Source organism: Seriola lalandi, unplaced genomic scaffold (genome assembly GCF_002814215.2).
Source record: "Seriola lalandi dorsalis isolate HSWRI2012SDOR001 ecotype SW California unplaced genomic scaffold, Sedor1 jcf7180002054965, whole genome shotgun sequence".
In the NCBI taxonomy this organism is placed as follows: Eukaryota; Metazoa; Chordata; class Actinopteri; order Carangiformes; family Carangidae; genus Seriola; species Seriola lalandi.
Genome location: NW_019525516.1, coordinates 570,760 through 594,375, shown reverse-complemented (window position 1 = coordinate 594,375; position 23,616 = coordinate 570,760). Strand labels below are relative to the sequence as shown.

The 23,616-nt window shown below is 41.5% G+C and overlaps 2 protein-coding genes across 3 annotated transcripts; one reads left to right on the top strand and one right to left on the bottom strand.

Moving 5' to 3' along the window:
* Positions 1–58: 58 nt before the first annotated feature.
* On the bottom strand, positions 59–6,763 carry rangap1b (Ran GTPase activating protein 1b). Its single transcript, XM_023395549.2, has 16 exons — positions 6,682–6,763; positions 6,174–6,290; positions 5,947–6,074; positions 5,670–5,729; positions 5,371–5,550; positions 5,092–5,226; positions 4,754–4,912; positions 4,535–4,648; positions 4,340–4,439; positions 4,062–4,146; positions 3,741–3,924; positions 3,358–3,441; positions 3,094–3,196; positions 2,674–2,762; positions 1,761–1,882; positions 59–1,548 (listed from the first exon to the last, which is right to left on the bottom strand). The coding sequence occupies exons 2-16, from the start codon at positions 6,283–6,285 to the stop codon at positions 1,470–1,472; spliced, it is 1,734 nt and encodes a 577-aa protein (XP_023251317.1). The 5' UTR covers positions 6,286–6,290; positions 6,682–6,763; the 3' UTR covers positions 59–1,469.
* A 766-nt stretch (positions 6,764–7,529) lies between these two features.
* zc3h7bb (zinc finger CCCH-type containing 7Bb) lies at positions 7,530–23,187 on the top strand. 2 transcript variants are annotated; one of them, XM_087170862.1, is made up of 21 exons: positions 7,530–7,765; positions 8,628–8,689; positions 8,772–8,808; positions 9,087–9,284; positions 10,011–10,169; positions 10,404–10,544; positions 10,632–10,674; positions 10,780–10,994; positions 11,155–11,449; positions 12,870–12,928; positions 13,071–13,170; positions 13,397–13,558; positions 13,706–13,911; positions 14,015–14,115; positions 14,254–14,435; positions 14,726–14,805; positions 15,039–15,310; positions 15,845–15,950; positions 16,355–16,463; positions 16,848–16,981; positions 17,364–23,187. In XM_087170862.1, exons 2-21 carry the CDS (start codon positions 8,631–8,633, stop codon positions 17,397–17,399), a joined length of 2,694 nt encoding a protein of 897 aa, XP_087026988.1. In that variant the 5' UTR covers positions 7,530–7,765; positions 8,628–8,630; the 3' UTR covers positions 17,400–23,187. The 2 variants fall into 2 exon arrangements, with proteins under 2 accessions (XP_087026988.1, XP_023251320.1); XM_023395552.2 differs by having other exon boundaries at positions 10,780–11,003.
* The last annotated feature ends 429 nt before the right edge of the window (positions 23,188–23,616 follow it).

Below are 23,616 nucleotides of genomic sequence, written 5' to 3'. Positions count from 1 at the left end.
ACTGGACCATGGCGATTACTCAGCAAAAACACACACACATGCACACACAGAGTCAGGCTTGTTAGATTTGTTATATTTAAGACAGAGCATTCAGATTAACAACGTATCAGGTAAACAAACATCACCCTGACAATGTAAATGCAGTCCTCACACAGTCTAATGTTATTCAGAATATTATCTAAATGCCATTTAAGTGCATTGTATTCTCATTTTTTTTCCCCTTAAAAGCTCCATCACATCACCAACACATCAACGGCCACATGAAGGTAACAGTGAGGTAACACGCTGCAACTCAGTGTAATGCAACAAAGTCATGGAAGAGGATATCTTCCCATACAATAGATTATGGATTGGAAAAAAAAGAAAAGAAACATCAGGTAAAAGTGATTCTGGTCCCCTGAGCTCTGCAGTGTTATGACTGTGCTCAGTGCAGAGCAATACACACACATGCTGTGTATTCAGGTTCATGGGCGAGTGTGTGGTGCAGCCCATTCCTGATCACAGTCTGATGCACACAGTGCTCTGACTTGACTGGACCGCATGAGCAGCAGTATGGTGATTGTGATTGGACAGACTGTCCTCAAAGTTTTTCTTTTTTCCCTTCACCATGGAATTTTTCAAATAAGCAATGTCAAAAAATAACAACAAAACAGCATGTGAAGCAGCCTAGCACTAAAACGGAACAGTGAGGTCAGCTCTTTATCGCCGACTGATTTATTTTGATTTATATAGAGTGTAAGTTTTTTGTTCAGAATGATTCACACGTGTGGTTGTCTTGAACCTAAACATCTCTCAGCAAACCAAAGCCACTTTCTCAATGTAACAAACACCAGTTCATTTGAGATACAGGTTTAAAACAGGTTAAAAACCAGCAGATGTGAATTTGTGTTTATCAGAACTGTGACAATATCTGTTGTCAAAGGTTTCTGTACAGTTTCTGAATTTATTAAGACCTGGAAATAACTTTAATCTGTTAAGACATTTACACCGCTGTGTAAGGACCCTGTTGAAATAGATGCACTGTTTTGTTGTTTAGCCGTGAATTTTTAAACTGTAACTAAATACAAAGCAATACGTTGGGAAAAGTGCCAGACTGACATTGTCTAATGTTAGCTCCACTCACAGTTCATTTTTTACACATTAACCACTTGGTTATTAGATGTGTAGTTCTATATTTTTATTATTTGTATCTACATTTTCTATAAAAATATAAGTCACAAGCATAAGTAGAAAAATAAAGATTAAGTGATTATGGATAGTCTCTGTTATGCCTTCATAAAATATACAAATCAGGAGCAGAGATCAGTGGTTGTCTGAGTCCCTTGTTCAAGTGTAAAACATCCCTGTTGGTTTTGTTGATGAAAAACTGAATGTCAGTGCAGTGTGTGTGTGTGTGTGTGTGTGTGTGTGTGTGTGTGTGTGTGTGTCCCAGTGTTGGTACTGGCAGTGGCTGATCGGTGGGATCAGCGTTAGTCGTGGCACCTCATCTCCAGAGCAGAGCTCAGCCTCTCTCTGGCAGCACCGCAGGACTTGAAAGCTTCACTATTCCTGCAGATACAGATACACACACACACACACACACACACACACACGCACACACACACACACACACACACACGCTTAAAACCTCATAATCTCAACACTGCAACAGGTTACAAACTGTTCCACACCACATTTATGCTTAAACCGATCTTCACAGGTGTTCTTCACAAACACCACAGGTCAGATGTAATGAACCTTTAAAAGAACGATTTTCTTACTTGGACATGAAGGTGTGAAGCAGCGAGGCATGATGCTGGGGGAAGTAGTCCTGCTGGACAGCGTGTTCCAAACACAGCAGCTGGCCTGGGACCAATAACACCTTCTTCATCTTCCCCTCTCCCTGAAAAGCACAAAAGAAAAGTAAAAACTTCAGCAAAACAAAAATCCAGCAATTTTTGTTGTAAATCTTAAGCAACAGGGGAGAAGTAATCTGTAGCAGAAAGAAACTGGAATCACAGAATTTCTGCAGAAACTTGTACATGGACAGAATGGTTCAATAAAATCCTTCACATGCACATCGGATTCTGCAGCGAGGACTCAAGCAGAGTTTTTCTCAGGAAACACATGCAAACAAAGTCTCTATAACAGAGAAGGGGAGTTGCTGTGAGCTCCAGATTCAGCACAACATACGAAGGGAGATTTCTTAATCAAGACTTTGAACATATTAAATTATCTTTAGACTGTAACACAGCGAAGTAGTCTAGGCTCTGTAGGTCTCTTTTACAGTCTGCTACATTGCAGACTGTAAGTTTTTACTATGAGATACGAAACACTTTCCAAAAATGTGAATCCTGTCAGATCCAGATTCCTGCCTAAATAAAGAGTAATAATATGTTCAAAGTCTTGATTAAGAAATCTCCCTTCACATTTTTGGAAAGTGTTTTGTATCTCATAGTAAAAACGTACAGTCTGCAATGTAGCAGACTGTAAAAGAGACCTACAGAGCCTAGACTACTTCGCTGTGTTACAGTCTAAAGATAATTTAAGTTACTGTGTGTGGAATTTTTATCTGATTTGAGTTTTTCTTCCTTAATAAAAGGGAACAATCCTCGAGCAATTGCTTAATCTCACTGATTCTGTGTCAGATTCTTAGAAGGCGAAGGGGCTCGGGGCACTGCAGCAGCACCGTACCTTGAGGACTCCCATCATGACCAGCAGCGTGGAGAGGAAGCAGTATGACTGGAGGGCGGGACCAGAGAGGAGCTTTTTGAACACATCATCTGTGGGACAAAGTGATAGAGGCCAGGGTCAAACGAGGCAGCAGAGGTTATTCTTTGTGTTTGATCCGTCAACACCAAAGAGATATTTGAACCGATGAGAGAGCAACAATGCACGCAGCAGCAAAACACTATTGTGTGTCGCAGCGCAGTCTTTTTCATGTGTGGTCAAAGGTGATGAATTTCAGTTGGGGGTCGGTTGTATTCTGCTGTTACATATATAATGCAACATACTATACAAGCATTGTTAAAATGGAAATATATAAAAAAAATAAGAACATTGTCAAAATGAGAACAGGAAGTAAAAGGTGAGTGACGGGAGTGTTTTATTCACCAATAGTTTCTAGAACTGCTGTCTTGGTCTCTGGTTCCTCACTGTACAAGGAAGCAATTTTCAGAAGGACTTCAGCCGCCTTGTGTGGGTCAGACGCATCAACCTGGTGAGAAAAGAGAAGAGTCTCAGCAACAGATTATATCACCTCTCTGCAAAGAACCTGCTGGGACATTTTATACCAATTCAAAAACAAAATTTAAAAAAAAAAATATATATATTTTATTTATTTATTATATTTATACTAATAATAATAATAATTCCCACCTGTTGCGACAGGTGTGTCCTCATCTCTCCCAGCTGAAGAAGCTTCTCAACAGAGGGGCAGCTGAGGAAAGACATGATCTCTGCCTGTAGGTGCACACACACACACACAGTCACAATCAGACACACAGCAGGAAACCTGATTAATGTTCCAGTCAGTGCAATATGATTAAGTCATTTGTTACTGAAAAAGAAACCTTGACAGGAAAGTATGAAACTATATTTTTAATCTATGAAATATGGATCTAAAATTATTTCATTACATCAAAATAATGTACAAGCTTTAAATTTATGCACAATATGACACTAGTTATTAGAAGAAAATAGACTCTGTACTGTATAAATACATACTGTTGGTTAAAAATGTGTGTTTTGTGTCAACTTACTGGGCTCTGAAGTTTCACAGGACTGTCTTCTTTTCTTGTCACTCCATTTTCCTTCACAATGTCTCCATCCTCTTCATTGTCTTCATTACAGTCGTCACTCACATCATCATCATCATCGCCTTCGTCGTCGTCGTTTTCATTGTCATCGTCGTCTTCCTCATCTTCAGGTTCTCCCTCATCATCACTGCAGTGAATTCAAAAGGAACAAAACATTTGTTTGAATATTTGCTCTACCTTGCTATTGTGCTGGTGAACAACTGGAAAACAGCTTCAGAAGAGATCGATTACTTAACGTTACACAAACAGCGACGCGTATATTACCTGAGTGATGCCAGCACGTCTCCTTTATCCATGCTCTCCATAGCATCTCTCAAAGCCTCACAGCCTTCCTCTCCCAGACAGTTACCTATCAGAGTCATGTACAGATTAGTTTCAAGCTCTTTAGTATGAACTATTTCTTAGTCTATTTATACAACTTTCTTAGAACATTTCTATTTTTTAAAAACACATTTTCAAACTGTATAATTTATTCAGGATTTTTCATGTAACTGCTACTTCTACAGCGACAACAATTCCAGTTCTGCGTTCAGCGTACGCACCGTTCAGATCCACTTTCTCCATGTGAGGTTTGTCCATGACAGCCTGAGCCACCACTAGCGCAGCTGCCTCCGTGATCTCACCGAACGACAGATTCAGCTCCTGAAGACGAGGCGCATAAGAGAGCACTGTAATCGAGCTGGTGACAGAGCAAACACAAAGAGGCAGAAAATGCTGAACTTTGATACTGAACTCACCTTGAGGATCGGCAGTCCCTCTCTCAAGACTGCAGCGAGGGCGATGGCTCCTTCAGAACGGACCAGACAGTCGCCAAAGTTGATCACCTGGACGTTTCTCAGATGCTTCAGAGCCTGCGTGGCCAACAGAAGAAAACCATGTCCAGAAATATCAGCTGAAAACACATACATACAAAATTATTTTGTCTTATGGGGACATGTCTGAAAACAAGGCCTTACCTGTGCCATGGCCAGTGTTCCCTTCTTGGTGAAAGTGTTGTCATTGAAGTTGAGGACGCGGAGCTCTGGGTTGTGTCGCATGGCTGAAGCTAACGCCATCACACCTTTATGGTTGATACCATTCTGGGGCATGTGGACTTCCTCCAGGCTGCCGATCAACTTACAATGAAAAACAGAGACTCACTGTAATTATTTATTTGTTTACACTTATTACTAATATGTACCCCTATATATTTATAACAGAACCTGGCAACATTAATATCTCAAAATTTGGTTGTCTAATGTTAGTCCATGTATTAGAAGACCTGTCAATCAGTTTGGGAGGGTGTGTTTTCTACCTGAAAGGCCTTGGCGAGGGCACTGGCTCCTTCATTTTCCAGGCGGTTCCTCCCTGCGATGAACACTCTCAGTCTGAGTGGAGCTCCGTGGGCTGATGACTGTCTGTGACACTCAATCAGAGCTTCGGCCAAGATCTACACAAACCATTCACCACAGTTACTGGCTTATTCTAAATCTAGGACACTTTACAGACAAATACCATCTGAAGTGTGCTAGTTCAAGCTGGATGACAGTGTGATAATAATATGTCAAAACACACAAAAGGTCTGTGAACTCACCTTTCCTCCACCGATCCCCATGCCACAGTTGTTGAGCCTGAGCTCCCTCAAGGTGTGGCAGGAAGGGCTCTTCAGCAACTGCTCAATTCCCTTCACACCGTCCGGCCCAAAGGCGTTATCACTCAGGTCTAACTCAGTCAGCCTGGCCCCAGCACTCATCAATGCGCTGCCCAGGGATCTCTGACGAAAGCACAACAAAGAACATATGAAGCAGGCATTTCCTGAGTTCTGAGAGAATTTAATCACAAAACAAATCCTGAAAACCATGAGCTGCATAAAGAAGTGGCTGAAATTCTCACCAGAGCTGTTGGGATTTCAGAGCGCAGCCTCCCTGTAAACATGTCGCTCCAATAGCATCTCTGAGAGACACAAACAGTTTTTAAGAGAGAGAAAACAGTGTGGTGTTTTTTCTTTACTGCAACAGTGGGGATATGAAATGTCAAAAGAATTACATGGATATGAAAGTATTATTACTGCAAGACTGGATATTAAACCAGGGTACTTTTTCAGGTCCTAAATGTGTAGTATGGCTGCAGTCTGCTTTACTGGTAATGGAAACCATGATCTGAGGAATACCTGGAGCAGGTCTTTGCTCTCCAAAGCCTTGGCAATGGCTTGGGCTGCCTCCACGCCGACAGTGTTCCCCTCCAGACGCAAAGCTCTCAGACCCTGGTACTGCTCTATCTCACGGACCAACTCCTCCACTGAAAGCAAAGAGAACAGGTTATCCTGTTTGGACATGTCTACAGTGCACCATGACTACTGAAACAAAGCTCATCAGCACTCTCTGTTCAGCATCTAACCTGATTCTGCGTTGTCCAGCTTCAGTCCCAGGCCTTTATAGCTCAACTCTCCATCCCCGACATGGGTCTTGGAGAGAGCATCAGCTAGCTGTGCAATGTCATCTGAGGCCATAATGACTATTTAAGAGACATCCAGAGGTGAAACAATAGAAAGAAAACAGATTTTAGTGACATACTTAACATATAAATGATCTATATATGGCATTTAAACTACTAACTATACCCGAAATGGACAAATGATGTTCAGTGAGAATTGATACCTCACAGACGGATTATTTTCTAACGTCAGTTAAAGAACCATCAACAACAGTCAGGTTAGCTATTTAGCTTCACCGGTGCTAACTAAGTAGAAGTGCGCAACCTAAGAAACGCTGACATTAGTTAAACTAAACCTGATGTGACTGTGAGTCCGGAGTTTATAAAGTCAATTCACGTGTCTCTCAGCCATTTATTGGTAATTCAGCTCTGATTACAAGATAGAAACCCACTAATAGCGCTGACAACTTACTACAAAGAGTAGTTTCCTGGGAACAGACAGCGAACACACTCCGCTCCTTCCGCGCGGCGCGCCGGTTGCTAAACCATGTGATGTCATGCTGCCCCGGTTTCTTCTTCGTTGATTACGTTAACGTCAGCTAAAAATGATGTAAAGGAGTGTTTTACCGCCACCTGCTGTTTTCTGAATCCGCTCGGGGGGGCGGTTGAATTACTACATTTTCTAATTTAGTACATTTTAAATTAATAATTTTATTATATTATTTGACTAAAATACGTTTTAACAATGGTATGCTAATGTACTGTATTATTATCATTGTTATTATTATTATTATCATTATTATTATTATTATCATAATTACAGTATATTTATTTCTAACTGAAGATTCTTTTTGGTCCCATTTTTACGGAAGCGTAATGCATTCACGTGAAAATAAATCTGCTGTTTTTCTGAATTAACGACATAATTATCTCCTTAATTCGGAAAAACAGGATTTATTTTATTTTATTCTTTTTAGAGAGAAGTAAAAAAAAAAAAATGAATTAAGGAGATGATTATGTCGATAATTCAGAAGGAGGACTTTTATTTATTTATTTTTTAGAGAAAAGTTTTTCAAAAATCCTGTTTTTCTGAATCGACATAATTATCTCGTCAGAGAGAGGTTTAAAAAAAAAGAAGAGCAGATTTTCTTTCTTAAGTAAATGCATTACGCTTCCATAGTCGTGCAACTTTTACATATGTACAAAATGTGTATACTTTTCTTGCACAGGTAAAAAAAAACAAAAAAAACTATAACCTAACATAAACAGTGACAAAGTGTCTGCCGCCCTCTTGTGACCATTCTCCTGGAAACTTGTTGCGATACGGAACTGGCCAAAACAGCTAGCAATTAGCTAGCTAACGTTAGCCAGTATCCAGTAGCAGTGGTAGCGCAGAGAAACTCGTGCTCCGTCCACATACCAATGACAGGGACACTAAACTTACAAATATGCGCCTGGATATTGACTGATATTTGGCTGGCTAGTTTTTCCTATCTTTATCGCCAACGCTCTGTGAAGCTATCTCTGATCTGAAAGGCTCAGTAACCTAACTCTCGGTGAGTTGCCGTGTTGAGTGGGGGCTTTGGCTATTAGCTGAGACTCCACTAGTAAATTAAGTTAGCTAACTTACCAGGTAGCTGGTTAACACTGGGTTTGTATGCAGTGTAGCCATATCTGTCAGCTGAACAGTAATTCATTGTGAAATATATATGAGATGATACAACGCATGCAACGAAAAGAATCAAACATTTTAAACGCTAAGTTAGCTTTCTTCATTTCTCCAGTCAAGCTATTTTATGGTGATTAGCATGTAGCCTGAGTGAGCAGGTAGCGTTAGCTGATTGATCCCAACCACCGGTAGGTAAACTCCGGTCCCATTAATATTGACTACACTAACGCCATTAGCAGCTAACTCAATGCAAGTTGTCTATTTTACATGCATCGCTGTCGGTGTGAGGTTTAGTTGGAGTAAACGAGCTGTATGTCTGCATGTCACGCTAACGTTAGCTAATCATTTCCACAAAAGTGTTATGGCTAACGGTCAAATTGAGTATGTAACATTTCCCTTCCCTCAAAAATCAACGATATTACTTCAAATATATCCTCGGACAAACAAAATGACACCGTAGCTAACACTAATCAGTAGCCGGCTTCACCGTTAGCTGTACCCGCTGTTTGTTTACGCAAGTCCGATGATTGCTTAGCGTGTTTTGGTGGCAGGCCTTGACTTGTCCAGGACGACTACAGGTATTTGGAGCTGTTTGAAGACGTTTTTAATAATTGCAGATCATAACCGCGTCCTCTAAGATACCAAAGTTATGTGTGGTTGGTTTGATTGTAGCTGTCAAAGCTGTTAATAATGCTCTGCAAGAAGTGGAGTTTTAAACTGTTACAAGTCAACCTTGTCTTCACCCTCAGGATATGGATCCTGAACGACTGAAAAGAAGAGAGGAGATTCAGAAAGCAATGAGTTTTATCCAGTAAGTGAACGACTACTGGTGACTTTTAGTGACCACTTGGATATGGAGAAAGCTGACAGCCTTCTTATATTTCTGTCCACAGGTCATCATTGCCTTTTCCAGAGCCAGAGAGTTATGAGGTTTGCGTTTACCCCCTTTATCCCTGCTTTTTTGCTATCACCATTGTGCTCCCACAAAATTTACTCTCAGACTCCACCATGCCCATACTCATTTTGCTCTATTATTTCCTGGACCTAAATTTGAACTCATTTTATCTTGTCCTCAATCTTCCTCTCTTGCTTTACTTGTTCCCTTCTTTATGTTCTCTTTCTGCCAAATTCTGACCATCTCATATTACCCCTACCCCATTTTTCAATATTTTATCTCTCTTTATAATCCTTTTGCACATTCCCTTTAGACATTTCTGACCCAGTTGGTGTGTAACTTGCTGGATGAGGGCAATTCTTGCTTTCGAGATGGAGATTGGCGCCAGGCGACCCAGCAGTATGGGGAGGGAATAAGTGTTGCCCGCTACGCCCAGGCTGAGGCTCTTGTCATTCCTCATGAGCTGCTGGAGAGCCTCTATGTCAACAGGGCTGCTGCCTTCTACCAGATGGTGAGGGAGAAGGGGAATGGTGGGGATGTGTCACCTGCAGATATAAATGACAACATGTTTATGTGGATTAGTAGAAAAGTGTAGGGGATGGATTTTTAGATGACTTTTAATTAGTCAGTTACTGTCAAACCAGTAAAGGTTTTGAACTGTTGGTCTCAGACAACAAACGTATTCACTGAGTAATTATTAGATATTTGTGCCACCAAAGTAGATTTTGGGTGAATCTGCCAAATCTTTGTTACTGAAATAACTCAAATGTGAAAGTTAACTCCCAAGATTACCTATTGCATTTACAGTTAATTTAGCTGCAGAGTTTCAGTTCTACATCACCACAGTTTACAAGCTTTTATTAATTTTTTGTTTGCACGCACTGTGGTAATCTGATTATTTTTCTGTTTGTCTGGGTGAGAGTAGGGAGCCAAATCTTTTTTGTGACAGCAATCAGTGGGGTTGGTGGAAGGTGTTAAAAGACACAATATGGTGTCGTTTGTGGTCGATAGATCAAGATGCCTGCCAGTTTGACAGTTCTGTGTTGGTGTTTTTCTAAGCAACATATAGCATGTTCGCCAGCAGGAAGGATCTGACATGACGTGGCCACTCAGTATCACAGATTGTTTTCTACATTAGGGGATTTTACTTTGACAGAAGAATTTGTTTTTACAGTGTCAGCGTAACTCTTGTTGTTCTGTGTTAAATGACACTCATTGTCTTTCTTTCTTGTTTTAGAGGGAGTATGATCGAGGTGTTCAGGACTGTGACAGTGCACTGTATGTGTCAGAAGGCAGCCGCAGGGCTTTGTACCGGAAAGCAATTTGTCTGAGGGAGTTGGGACGACTCAGAGACGCCTATGAGTGTGGAACCAAATGTCTCCTCACAGCACCACACGTATGTCATCAGCACTGAAAATATTGACACAAATGACTTTTGTCCAAATCATCAAGTTTGAAATTGAACATTTCCTTTCAGTGTTTCCCCCAGGAAATTAGTAAGTGGAGATAGCAAGCATTTTATTTAATGCATACATTTGCAATAGAAATGACTTCATGCACTACATCGTGCTTCATATTATAATTTACCTGAAAATGAATTAAACTCTTCTTGTTGTAATTGATCTTGCAGGACCGACAGGTGAGTGACCTGGCCCAGGATCTAGCCAATAAACTGGGCCTGAAGGGCCGTAAAGCTTACGTCAGCCCTCAGACAGAGTCCACAGCCAATGAAGGGGAGAGTCACGGGGAGACTTCCCCACCCACGGGAGAGGTGGGTGCTATTGTCACAGTGTAGAGCTTTTGATGCGGTGACTGAGTGAGAGGCTAATGGTGTTATATTCTCTCGCTTCCTCCTCAGATGTCCTCCAACGGGCTGGAATCTCTGGGTGACATTGGACCAGGTATGGCAAACTGGCAAACCTTGAACATGTCTGATCCCACACAGCCTCGCTTCTCTGTTCCCACATTCATCCCCTCCTCTGCATTGCTGTTTTCCTCCTCGTCAGCGGACATATCAAGTGCACAGTGCATCCCAGCTCCTTTGGCCACGCCCATCCCAGTCAGTGATGAACCGGCACCCCCGTGCACCGAATTGTCAGAGAGCCCCAGCAGCCAAGCCCTGCCTCCAATGCCGTACTCTGTCCCGGTATCTGAGCACATGGACGAATGCAGCGTCATCAAAGATGAGCTAGACAGTCTGCTGGAATGCATCCCCAAGAAAGTCAGTGAGGCGAGTGAAGGACAGAGACAGACAAAAATAAATGAATTAGCCACACACCCTTAAAGGGCAATTATTGTTTTTATTTTTATTATTATTTCAGCAGCAAAGTTGGTCTTAGTTATTTTAACTCAATGAAATTTCTGTCGGTGTCATGATTCAGAGTCCAGTCCAGGGTGCTATACCCACCAACCTTCCCAACACTGCGGTTGCCCTCCGGCCTCCATACTCCCCCAACCTTCCAGCCCCGTCACCCAAGCTTCCCCCAGCCTTCTTCAGCTCCCCCATGAGTGACATGCCCCCTCTGGAGTCTTACTCGCCGCTGGCCCAGCGGGACCAAGGCTCCACCCAGGCGCAGGACGCACTGGGAAGCTTCGCCACAGGGGCTACGGATGGAGAAGGGAAAGCAGGAGTCGCCGCTGGTGGGCTGGACTCGTTGTCTGAGTACACTCTCCCAGGTGAGCTAAAAGGCGTCATATCATGTGTTTTTATCTGATTGAGTGGAAAATTATCATTGATTTGTAACAAGTTATTTCAGCATGTCAGTAGATTCAAATGGCAGAGAGAGATAATATGGACATTTTTAAACTTCAGTCACTAGAAATCTTGTAATGATTTTTGTAAATGACACATTGCGTGTCATGTTTTCCGTAGTTGACCTCTCTGTGATAATTTTATCCAAGAGAAAAATGTATTGTTAGTGAACGCTCCTTTAATGTTTGCCGCTCCACTTATGCTGATGAGTCACATGTACAGTAGCAAGAAACAGTAAGTGAACCCTTTGGAATTACCTGCATTTGTGTTTGAATTTGTCGTAAAATATAGTCGGATCTTCATCGAAGTTACAATTATGAACAAACACTATTTTAGCTGATAAAACACAAATCACTTTGTTTTTCTTCTTCATATTGAATACATCATTTAAACATTCACAGTGGACGATGGGAAAAAGTATATGAACGCAATGACATCAACAAAAGCAAATTTAAAAACCTGGAGCCCAGTCAAGGACATGAGATTGGAGGTGTGCATTAGAGCATCTTTGACATATTTGACATTTTTAAGTTTTCTTTTCACTAGAAGCATCTGTTGATATAAACCATATCTGCACAACAACATGAAAACATCATCTCAACACTGAAATATAGTGGAGGGTGCTTCAAACTTCAAACTATGAAAATCCCCCTTTTGGAGTGGGCCAGTCAGAGCCCAGATGTTAATCCAGTAGAAATGAGCTGAAAAGAGCCACTCACACCAGACATCATAAAAAATATGTCTGAGTTGAAGCAGTTCTGTAAAGAGCAATTCCTCCTGAACATTGTGCAGGTCTGATCCACAGCAAGTGGAAGGTTTACCAGCTATTAAATCCAAGGGTTCACTTACTTTTTTCACCAGCGCTGCTAATGTTTAATGGATGTGTTTTATAGAGACATGAGAGATTGTAATTGTTTGTGTGTTATCAGGCTTAGGCTATGTCCACAATAATACATTGTCATTTTTAAAATGGCGATCTCAGTCCAGACAAACTTTTTAGCTCCATATCAGAAATACTAACAAACAAACAAAATATTCTATTCTAACTGGTGTGAACTTTTAGCTGTGCTACTCAGAAGTGGCTGCAACAGGAATGATTGAATTTAGTGTTTTCTTTTAATTTGCATGGCAGGATGAATTAAGCCTGTAAAATAATGTTGAAGGAATAGAGTGATACAGAGGGAGCATGATCAGTACAAGCTGCTTAACTTGCTCTTGCTCAGTTACCAGAGCACAGTTTCTAGGGAGTTTTAACCTGAGCTGTGCGTCAGCAGCAGACGGTGTGAGTCAGCATCATTTCAATATGGTGTCTGACATCAGTGTCCTTGTGTCTGTGGTCTTCAGGGGGACGAGTGTGTCCCAGCTTCATCCCGGGAATGCGCAACAACAGCGCTGCACACGCAGTAAGTAACACACACACAGTATTTAATTCTTCATTGTTGTCTTCATGTCTTGCAGTGCAGACATTTCTGACTATGCAGTTATGGTGCTAAGCATCTCTTTTTGTTTTATATCTCATCTCCTTTCCCTCTTCTTCTTCCTCAGAATGGTCCAGCAGGAACAAACCTGTCTCTGCTCTCCAGGAATCCTCTGGCAGCCACGCATGAGTTTCGGCAGGCCTGTCATGCCTGTTACAGCCGAATAGGTTCGTCCAACACTTTTTCTATCCAGCGTTTGACTAGCTGCTCTTTTCCCTTCTTTTTTTAAATATTCATAATTGGATGTTGCAGTGTTGCTTTCTCCACCAGCTCATGAAACCGGGCACGCTGTATCATATGTGAAGTGTTCAAGCTTTGTTTTTAAAATCAATTACAAATAGGAATTGTGATGGCACTGTAACTTAACCCTCTCTTTCCTCCTCTCGCTCACAGGTCCACATGTGATGGACTACAAGTATCAGCCAGAGGCAGCACACCGCTGCAAACGAGATGTTCTGCTATGTCGCCTCAAAAACACAGATGACCCCACCTGGAAGAGGATCCGGCCCCGGCCTGCTCGGAACAACTTCCTGGGGGCATTTGTACTCTGTAAAGGTGTGTTTGCACTGTGAATTAAACTCCCAAGTGGATGATCAAGGGGGGGGGGGTTCAAGTTGAGAAAGAGCAGCCAACAGTCAGGTGCAGTTGACTTGTGTTTAAATTTCCCCTTTGCATACTCACTCTCCCTCCATCCTCCCACAGAGGTGCAGGAGCGTCAGGAGTGTCAGTACGGGGAGAACTGTACGTTCGCCTACTGCCAGGAGGAGATTGACGTGTGGACGCAAGAGAGGAAGGGTGCACTGAGCCGAGAGCTGCTGTTTGATCCACTGGGCAGCACAGAGCGACGGGCGCTCAGCGTCACCAGACTGCTGCAGCTCCACATGGGCATGTTCATGTTCCTCTGTGAGGTAAGACCAACGTGTTTCTAGGCACTCAATCTCTTCTTTATGATGTGTTTTGATTGGTCACCTTTGACTGACAGTTACCTGCATCTCCTTCCTCTTCCTGCAGGAATGTTTTGACAGTAAGCCTCGCATTATTAGCAAACGCAGCAAAGAAAACTTAGCAGTCTGCTCAAACCTCACAGCTCGACACCCGTTCGACGATAACAAGTGAGTGTATAGTGTTTTCATATTTTGATTTTTGTTTAAATACAAAGTCCTACGATTGCACTATTGTCCTGTAAAATAAAAAAAAAATTTTGCTGCCTCTGTGAAAATGTATGATGACGTTACCTGTACCTGCTGCAGGTGCCTGGTGCATGTGGTGAGGTCAGCCAATGTGCGCTACAGTAAGGTGCGTCCCCTGCACCCCCTCTGCCAGTTCGACGTATGTCGCCATGAGGTTCGCTACGGCTGCCAGCGAGAGGACAGCTGCTCTTTTGCGCACTCCGTCATAGAGCTCAAATGCTGGGTCCTACAGCAGGATACTGGTGGGTAGAACACACACACACACGCACACACGCACACACGCACACACACACACACACATAGCTTTTAGCTGTAATAAAATGTAATCCAGAAAACAATGTTACTTTCTCTGATTAATAATAGAAGTTTGCCGTATTGACAATTTGAAATAAAGTCTAAGATGTCGATATGGAAAAGGTATCGTTGTAACAAGACAGCAATTAACACCAACAGCTGACTATTAATACAGTATCTTGTAAGTGATTAAGTCATTGGTTTTTTTCATAGCACTGCTCCTTAATGTTTTCTTCAGGTATCACCCATGAAGAGATGGTGCAGGAGTCTAAGAGACATTGGCAAAGGCTGGAGCAGAACGCACAGAAGCAGCAGAAGGTAAGACAGGAAAGGGCATTGAGACAGTTTGTGTTGTCAGTTTAAGACTTGCAGATGTACTCTCATTGTGATGTTGCTCTCACAAACTTCTTCTTCCATGTCTATTCAGGCCATGATTGTGTATCCAGCTTTAATGAAAATGCAATCATTCATGAGTAAAATGAGCTAAAATGTTGTCTGTGACGATTGTTCTGTTATGAATGATAACTCCTCACGTCGTCTGTGTCTTTCAGCCTATCCATATCCCACATCCGAGCAGCAGCGTACCTGCAGGAGGAGTAGGGGGAATGGTGGGTGGGGGCGGAGGAATGGGGGGAGACGGCCTAGGTGGAGGTGGTGTGAGCCCAGTGGGAGGTGTTGGGGTGGGCGGTCTGGGAGCAGTAGCGGGACGGGGACGTCCCCTCAACCTGAAGATGAAATTTGTGTGCGGCCAGTGCTGGAGGGAAGGACAGGTCAACGAGCCCGACAAGAACCTCAAGTACTGCACAGCCAAAGCACGGCACAGGTGAGGCCTGTCTTTCCACGCCCACCTGCACCGGGTCAAAACAATACAACACAATGTGAAGTTACAGAGCCCAAATATTCACTTTGTCTTAATTCATAAAGAAGGCCAATGAGATTTTTATTTTCAAATCTGATCTTTGCGGACTCGCACACAGACGGCTGTGGACAACACGGACATGTTGTTGTTCTTATAATACTTCCGTCTCGTTCGCTTGGAGGAGCGCATGTGCAGTTGGTGCCCTTGTAGTAGTGGCAGACAAATTGGAGAGTCAGCAGACATCCACACAGAGCCTCACATGCATCCTCTCATGACAAAATGTAGGTCACACGGACCCTGGTTTACTCACAGATGCAGAAATTATAACACTGGCTAAAGGCTGTGTATGTAAATTGCATATTAGAAGTCACTTGGATTGGGGTTAGAGTCCTTTTCTGTCGTCATGTTGTTATAGTAGCATCCAAAGTGTATACCAAAGAACTAAATGAAACTCCTGACTCTCCTGTTTGAGTTAACATTAGCTCTCTGTCTCTCTAGCTGGACGAAGGAGCGTCGGGTTCTGCTGGTGAAATCATTTGAGAAGAAGAAGTGGGTTGTTGTTCGGCCTCTGCCTTTCTCCCGCACCTACCCACAGCAATATGATGTGAGTTCCTCCATTTTTTTTTGTATTTTTCCTTCAGTTGTTACGCAGTCTTTCCTCTTCGCTCCCTCCGCCTCTCCACCCCTCTCACATGCTGAGTGCAGCTGACTCTGTTCTCGCCCTCTGGGACAGGTGTTGTTGTAAACCTCCTTACCCCTGCAGCTCGGCCTTCTTGCTCTGTAATGCCAGCGAGTCTTTGACGGCGTTTTCATGTTGATTTCCACAAGTTTTTAACTGGTTGCTTTCAACCCCCCTCACAGATTATTTGAATGTTGTTTTTTTAAAGTAAGTGTTAAGTTTTATCCAAATCTTTCTAGAGACCACAGTAGTGTGGTCTATAACTGACATACACAAAAACAGTGCTGTCGGTATCACTCTGTAACACCTGCCTTTTGCCTGTCACGCAGATGTGCGTGCATGTGATGAAGCAGAAGAAGTGCCACTATATTGGGAATTGCTCGTTCGCTCACAGTCTGGAAGAGAGGGACGTCTGGACGTACATGAAGAACAACAGCTGTAAGTTCCTGCATCCACCTCGAACCACTGTTCTGTTCACACGTTTAGATCTAGATTTGTCTGAAGTTTGATTTGATCGGAACAGCTTTTGTAATTTTGCATTTCTAATATCAGTTTAGAGAAAAAATAGAAAAAATAGCACATCTGTGAAGTCATCTTTTATTTATGGAGGCCTGTTTTTCAATTTCCGATCAGGTCCTGCTTCCGTGTCTCGCTTTATCCACCATTACCGTCCTGATAAAAGCCTTAAATTACATTGATTTTTTTTAAGTGCCTACCCGACTCCACATGCACTGATTATTCTTCCACGTAACACACTGTATAGAAGGTTACTGAGGTTGTCTTCCTTTTCTGTCTCTTTCTTCTCCTCACCCCCCCCTGCAGTGAGAGACATGCAGCAGATGTATGAACTGTGGCTGCAGCTCACCAATCAGAGTAGACGCACAGACAGCTCTGCTGTGACCCCGCCCCCAGAGGACAAGCAGGTCACCATAACAGCAGATTACACAGAAAGCATGGTGAGTGGTAAATAAGACTTGCATGGCAGGTCAGATGTTTCAGTGGGAATATCAGCTGAAAATGGCACAAACAGTTTCTCCACTAATGTTTCAAGAAAAATCTGATGAATAAAATGTTGATATTTAAATTTATACGGCAGGATGCTGCTCCAGCTTGTTGCTTGCACTGTACAATATATCACCGGAGACTATAGAGAAATTAAGTTGTAATTTGTCAGTCGGACAGCTCGTCGTATTTGTATTTGAAACTGTTAAAAATAAACCTAAGAAAGAAATTTGCTTACAGAGTCTTATACAACCTTGTCACTTTGTCTCTTTTGCTTTAAGTCGACGTGACTGTTGGTGTGTGTGAGAGATGAGCTGTGTTTGTGTATCGTTTCAGGGAGGCCGGCGGTTGTCAGACGGGGACGACCTCTGAGTTTTGCTGTGTTGACCAGAGGCAGCTGAGCTACAGCCAGAGACCGACAGGCATGCCACACCAGCTACAACTGAACAGTCTGTCACCTTACCAGTCTGACCTCCTCTAGCATCTAGCCAGCAGTGCGAGAGAGCAGATGGACACACAACAAAACAGTTGACCCCACACACACACACACACACACACAATACACACACACACACACTCGAAAACACACAAACACATTCACTCAGTACGATACACAAATTACAGGCACCGATTAACGCAAAGAGAAAGCTTTGTTAGTAAAAAAGTACAGGACTTTAGCGTTTTGTTTTATATCATGCTGCAGTTACACACAGCTCCTTTAGGTTCCCCTCCAGCACATTGTACCGCAGAACTTCCACAGACAACTAGTTCTACTCTGACTAAATTAATCAGCTAGTGTTCCCTAGTGCTCTTTGGATCAATTCTGTGTCCACCAAGCACATCTTTTGTTTTTTTTTTTGTTTTTTTTAAATCCTCGCAGGACTGAATTAATCCTCGGTTGGGCGCGCTGGTCGCAGCTCTTGAATATTGCTTGGTGATAAGTCGAAACTCAATTGAAGCTCAGCGCTCACACAGGAAGAAAAAGAAAGTTAAAATTGTAACTTTGGAGTGCCAAAAATGCCAAGCCCTCAGTGCCGTCGATGGCAGATGAGACTGAAGAAACGATGAAGCATAACTGAAAGAGGTTCTTGGTGGACACTCCTCGTAAAGCTGCGTAACAACCAAATCCTACTCTCCTTCCTTCATGGGAATATAGCGAGAGGATCAAAATAACTTTTTGGAGATAAATGATTTTACGCGTCATTTTTTTTTCCAAGGGGAGTTGTACTTCCTTGTTATATTGTCTGCCATATTGGTAGAACGCTATGAATGTAACGCCTGCATGGGCCTTTAAAACGAGGAAATTAGTCGTTTAAAACATTGCTGTGGTTGTGGAATGTATGCAAGTCTTACTTATATGCCCCGAAAACAAACTTGTGTAACATTACAGTTTCCCCCAGCCTCCTCTTTATTGATAGAAAAAAAAAAGGTCCTTTGATAGCTGGTTGTGGATTCATAACAACAGTTGCAGTGTGGGACGAGCACAGACAACACACACACCCTCACATATTAACCTTGTAGTTGCTGTCAGCCAACGTCCAGGTGAATCAAAGCATGCTTGAATGTCAGCTCCTTTCAGATTGAATAAAAAGGGGGTTAAAATGACAATTTGGCAACAAGAAAAAATCTCATCTAAACATATGGGGATAAAGTAAGTAGCTATGCAGTGTCATGTGCTTTAAGCTGCTGACAGATGTGAAGCTGGTGTAGGAGGGCTACACAGAAGTGGCTGCAGCACAGGTGCAAAGTCCTGCCTAGAGCTGCTCTCAGCCATAGATCAGTTCAGACCGCCGTTGCCCATTAAGAAATGATGACCTCACTTGGACTGAAGCACAGTGAAAATAGAGACTGTGCAGAAGGTTTAAGTTGTGAAAAAATAGCTTTGTAGTAATTTAAGAAGAAAAAAAAAGATGAATGATTATTTAAAGACTAAAAATCTGGGAGAAAATTATTGAAGAAAAAGATTGAAGGTAATTAAGAATATATTTTTCTATAGTCGGTCATTAGATTAAGATAATTTGAATGTAAGGGCAAGTTGCCATGTGTTCAGTTGAACTGGGGTCATTATTTCACTGAAACCCACCATGCTCGCACAGCCTTCAAATGGAAACCTGTGTTCCTCATGCACACACACACACACACACACACACACACACACACACACACACACACACACACACACACACACACACCCAGATGTTTTGTTCCAGATAGCTAACGGTAGCCCTGAGATAAACCTTTTCATTACGTGAAACCTGCTAGCTTGAGACAGGGAAACGATTCGCACCACACATTGTGCCTATAAACAACACATCCACATGTGACACGAACACACACATGCAAAAACACGCGCGCACACACACACACACACACACACACACACACAGGCAGGATATCTGTTGTTATCATATTCTAGCCTTTAATGTGGACGGAGAAACAATGGAGGTATGTTTATATTCAAATACATATACACACATATTATGCATATTTACAAATAATGGTATACTACTAATAATAATTGATAACTTAGCGGTTAAGCTTAATAAATATATAACCTGAAAAGCTGTATTGATTACATAGAAGAACTTCTTGTTATTGAGGTATTGCTATATGACATGTATCGCTGAACTAGATGACTATAGTGAATTTTTTTTTTTTTTTTTTTTTTTTTTTTTTTTTTTTTTTTTTAATGATTCTTTTATTTTGTAATTCTTCCTTCTGTGTGGGTTGTTCCAGACAGGGTTTGTTTGAAGGGATTGCAGCACAGATTGGTTTGAGTTTCAGGCTGAATATGTGGAAATGGATTACTGAGGGTTAAATCTTTACATGAGAGCAGAGAAGTGGAGTGAGTCATCCAACTGAGAGGGCTGCTGCTGTTTTTTTGTTTTTGTTTTGTTTTTGTTGTTTTACTTCACAAGTACAGCATCTATACTGCGTGTGCACAACATGGAAAAATTTCCTGTGCTGCTAATTTTCTATCCAGAGTGGCTTCAGCTCAGTGCATTAATCCAGAGAATGGCTTCACTTTCCAAAAATACTGATATTACACTAAAGCAGTTCTGGGAATATTATGGTTAATGGGTGTAAAATGTTAAAGGAAGAATGAATTGAAAGAAGAGACATTTTCCCGATAGAGGAGGTTGTTAAACCACAGAATAATCCACATGTGTTTTGTGATGTTCCAGCTCTGTCTGCAGTCCCTCCATTGAGGTCATTGTATAAATAGAAAATAGAGAAATGGTTGCAACACCAAAGTTGTCTTAATTATCCAGCTCCTGAAAACTGACTTAATCAGAATTTAGATTCCCAATGCAGATCTCAGATCAGTTTCACTGGTCACTTCGGCAGCGGTTTTTTGGGAGGTTGATAATGAGCCCTTGTCTGGAACAGCCCAGGTATTAGCTTCTTTGAGGGATCGTATTATTACTACTCCTAGTATTATGATGAATATGATGACGATAATGATTGCTATCTATTGACTATTTCTATTTCTCTTCTATATGCTATTGATATATGTATGTTAATTGCAATGTATAACTCTCTCTTTATATATGTATCCATGTATGAATATAATAATTTACAGTAAATATGCGTCTGTGTATGCAGCAGTGCACAGCTCTGTCTGGGAGGCAGTGAGCACAAAACATCCAACGTCTTGATAGTCGCTGTAAGGTTCTTGAGTTTTTAAATCCTACAGGTGGTGACGTCAATTATCAGCCACCACCGGCTGTAGGTTGTCAATAGTACAAGATATTTTACACAGTATGGTAGACCTGCTATATATTAATGTTGTCTGAGCTCTGTTTGTAGGCCTTAGGATAGTTAAGGCACTGGTCAAAGGAAGAAAAACAAAAAGAAGAAAAAAAAAAAAAAGATAGTTGATGATTTAAGTATATATATATATATATATACTGTTTACTGTTTCCCCTCGTCAGTGTCTCAATGTTGACCTACTAGCAGAGCTCTTTGCTCACTGCCTGTGCTGTGCGTTTTTGTGTAATTTGATTCACCGGACAGAAGGACAGATCTGGAAACATAAGCATACATAGAGGCCTATATACTCCCATATAGCGCCTTATTCGATATACACCACCTATAAGATGATACATACCCCTATTGTATAATCCTGCTTACTATATACAGTATATGATACCTGATACCTATTATAATACTTAGACACCCTTATAAGGTAATTTAGATAAGAGATGGTGGAGCTGTTTGGTTTTTTTTTTTTGGTTTTTTTGTTTTTTTTCTGTGGCTGTGGAAGAGTTTGCTGTGGTCAGTAACGTGTTCCCATCTTGTTTTTCATTGAGTTTAAAAAGTTGTTAGGAGAGAGTGCCACATACTCAGATGGACAAAAAAAAAAAGAAAATTGTCCATCCATTGAGAAACCTGCTGAAATGAAATGATTGCAGAGCATTGGGGGGAGGGGGGGGGGGTTTAACTTCCTTTGTTGGAGAAAGACCAGCATTGATGATGTAACTGACACGCAAAGAAAAGAAAAAGATGTCTGTGCTGCATGTACTGTGTGAGTGAGTGTGTGAGTGAGTGTGTGTGTGTGTGTGTTAAAAGCAGGCGAATAATGACACAAATTTACACATAAAAAATCTCACATCCCGTAGTAATTTTTATTACATTAGCACAGATTTTCCATGTGCTGTCCAGTGTATACTTTATCACTCTACCTTATCCAATACAGCCGATTGCTATTCATGCTGAAAAGGTGGGGAAGGGGCTGAAGGTTGCAGGGCAGTGGACATTGACCCTAGTGCAGAAATCCCTGTCCGTATCTGTGGGAGAGATTTGGTAGTAAAATAGTTCAATATTTGTGAAACTTTACATCTTCCTTATCGTCCAGAGCACGATCAATGCCACAACCGCAGAGACAGTTTTGGAAACTAAAATGCAGCCAAGAAAACAAGATCCTTCGACTTAGAAAAGATTTGATTTCTCTTATGCGTCAGTGTGGCTTAACTGAAACATGCGTTGTGTTACTCATACCTACCATACTTAATACAGTTTGTTAAAGCGACAGGCCCTGAGTGAAATCAATTCGCTGTGCAATGAAATAAGGTTTTCGCCATTTGAAACGCTTGAATATTTTCAGTTCATTGTGAAACTGTGACACACTGGACAGTGGCAGAGGACGACGGTCGAGTAAGCTGCGCTGCTAAAAGGACGTGCGTGGGGACACATGTCGCGAGTGATCGGAATCGCATTGCATCCTGGGTGCGTTCACACCCGAACTTAGAGCTGTCCGCTCGTGATCAGATCACCTGAGACGGATGTTGAAACCAGGGCTGAACAGTTAACGATGAAGTCGGAATTACATCCCTACAAGCTTTGACTCCCCCCCAACACATGCAGACTCTCTCACTGCCTTTCATGCCTTCAGACATTTTAGCACAGACATGGTTGCATTTAAGCAATTAACAACATATGAAATAGTTTTTGTTCGTTTGTGAAAGGCAGAAGGTTCATGCTAGCTATATATATATATATATATATATATATATATATATATATATATATATATATATATATATATATATATATATATATATATATATATATATATATATATATATATATAGTTTTGTGACAGACCTCAGTGCTTGATAAAGCAGAAGTATGAAATTATCACTTTCCTGAGAGTCACTTGACTGAAAGGTCATCTTTGATCTGGAGTGGTTTCTGTCTTGTGCATCAGTCCTGATTAAAACATCCTGCTGCGGTTTTAATGAAATGACATGGTTCTCAGTTGTGAAACAAGATTGTGCTCAACAAATATTCATGTGACACCCCCACCCCCCCTTCTGTCCTGTCCCCTTGTACTGTTTGTGTCATTCGGTTTGCGACACCCAACACACGCCTACACAGCCACAAAAAAACCCCTAAATCGGTTTTTCAATCAGTTAGAAAATTATTGGTTATTTGAATTGTTTTCAACAACTCGGATGAAGAAACCAGGGTTGTACGAAGTGGAAAAAACAAGGCCTCTTTTTGTACTGTATTTTTACATTTCGTTGTTTTATGATTTGTTTTATCTTCTTGACTTTGTTTTCTCTTTTCTCCTCCCTGGTTGGAATTTCATGATCACACAAGTGGACCAAATCTCTTGAAAGCATTTAATAAACAGACTGTTTTAGAAAAAAAGAAACGTGTTTTTTCCATTTTTCAAAGCACACAATCACATAACTGGTGGAGGACCCTGACGTTGGAGACGTGTTGCTGATGAAATGCATGAAGTTATTGATTTGACTCATGTTTTTTTTCTGTTCCAAACACACTCTTGATTTTAGTTGTTGGGGGGCAATCAAAGTCTTCTTGAGTATTCAAAACTGTGTCCCTGTGCTTTTATTCATAAAGTGAAGGTTTTGATTCTTCTGTTCAAATTCTGAGAAAGTCCCAGTAAAATCTTGTTTTTGGATGATAGAAAAAATATCTAAAGAAAATGCATTAATCAATTAAACAGCTAAATATTTTTCTGGAAACAATGTTCTTGTTACTCAGTTTAATCCACAGACCTGTGTGTTTAGTGTTTCTATCATTCTTCCTTATTTTTTGTATTAATCTTCCCTATGTACGA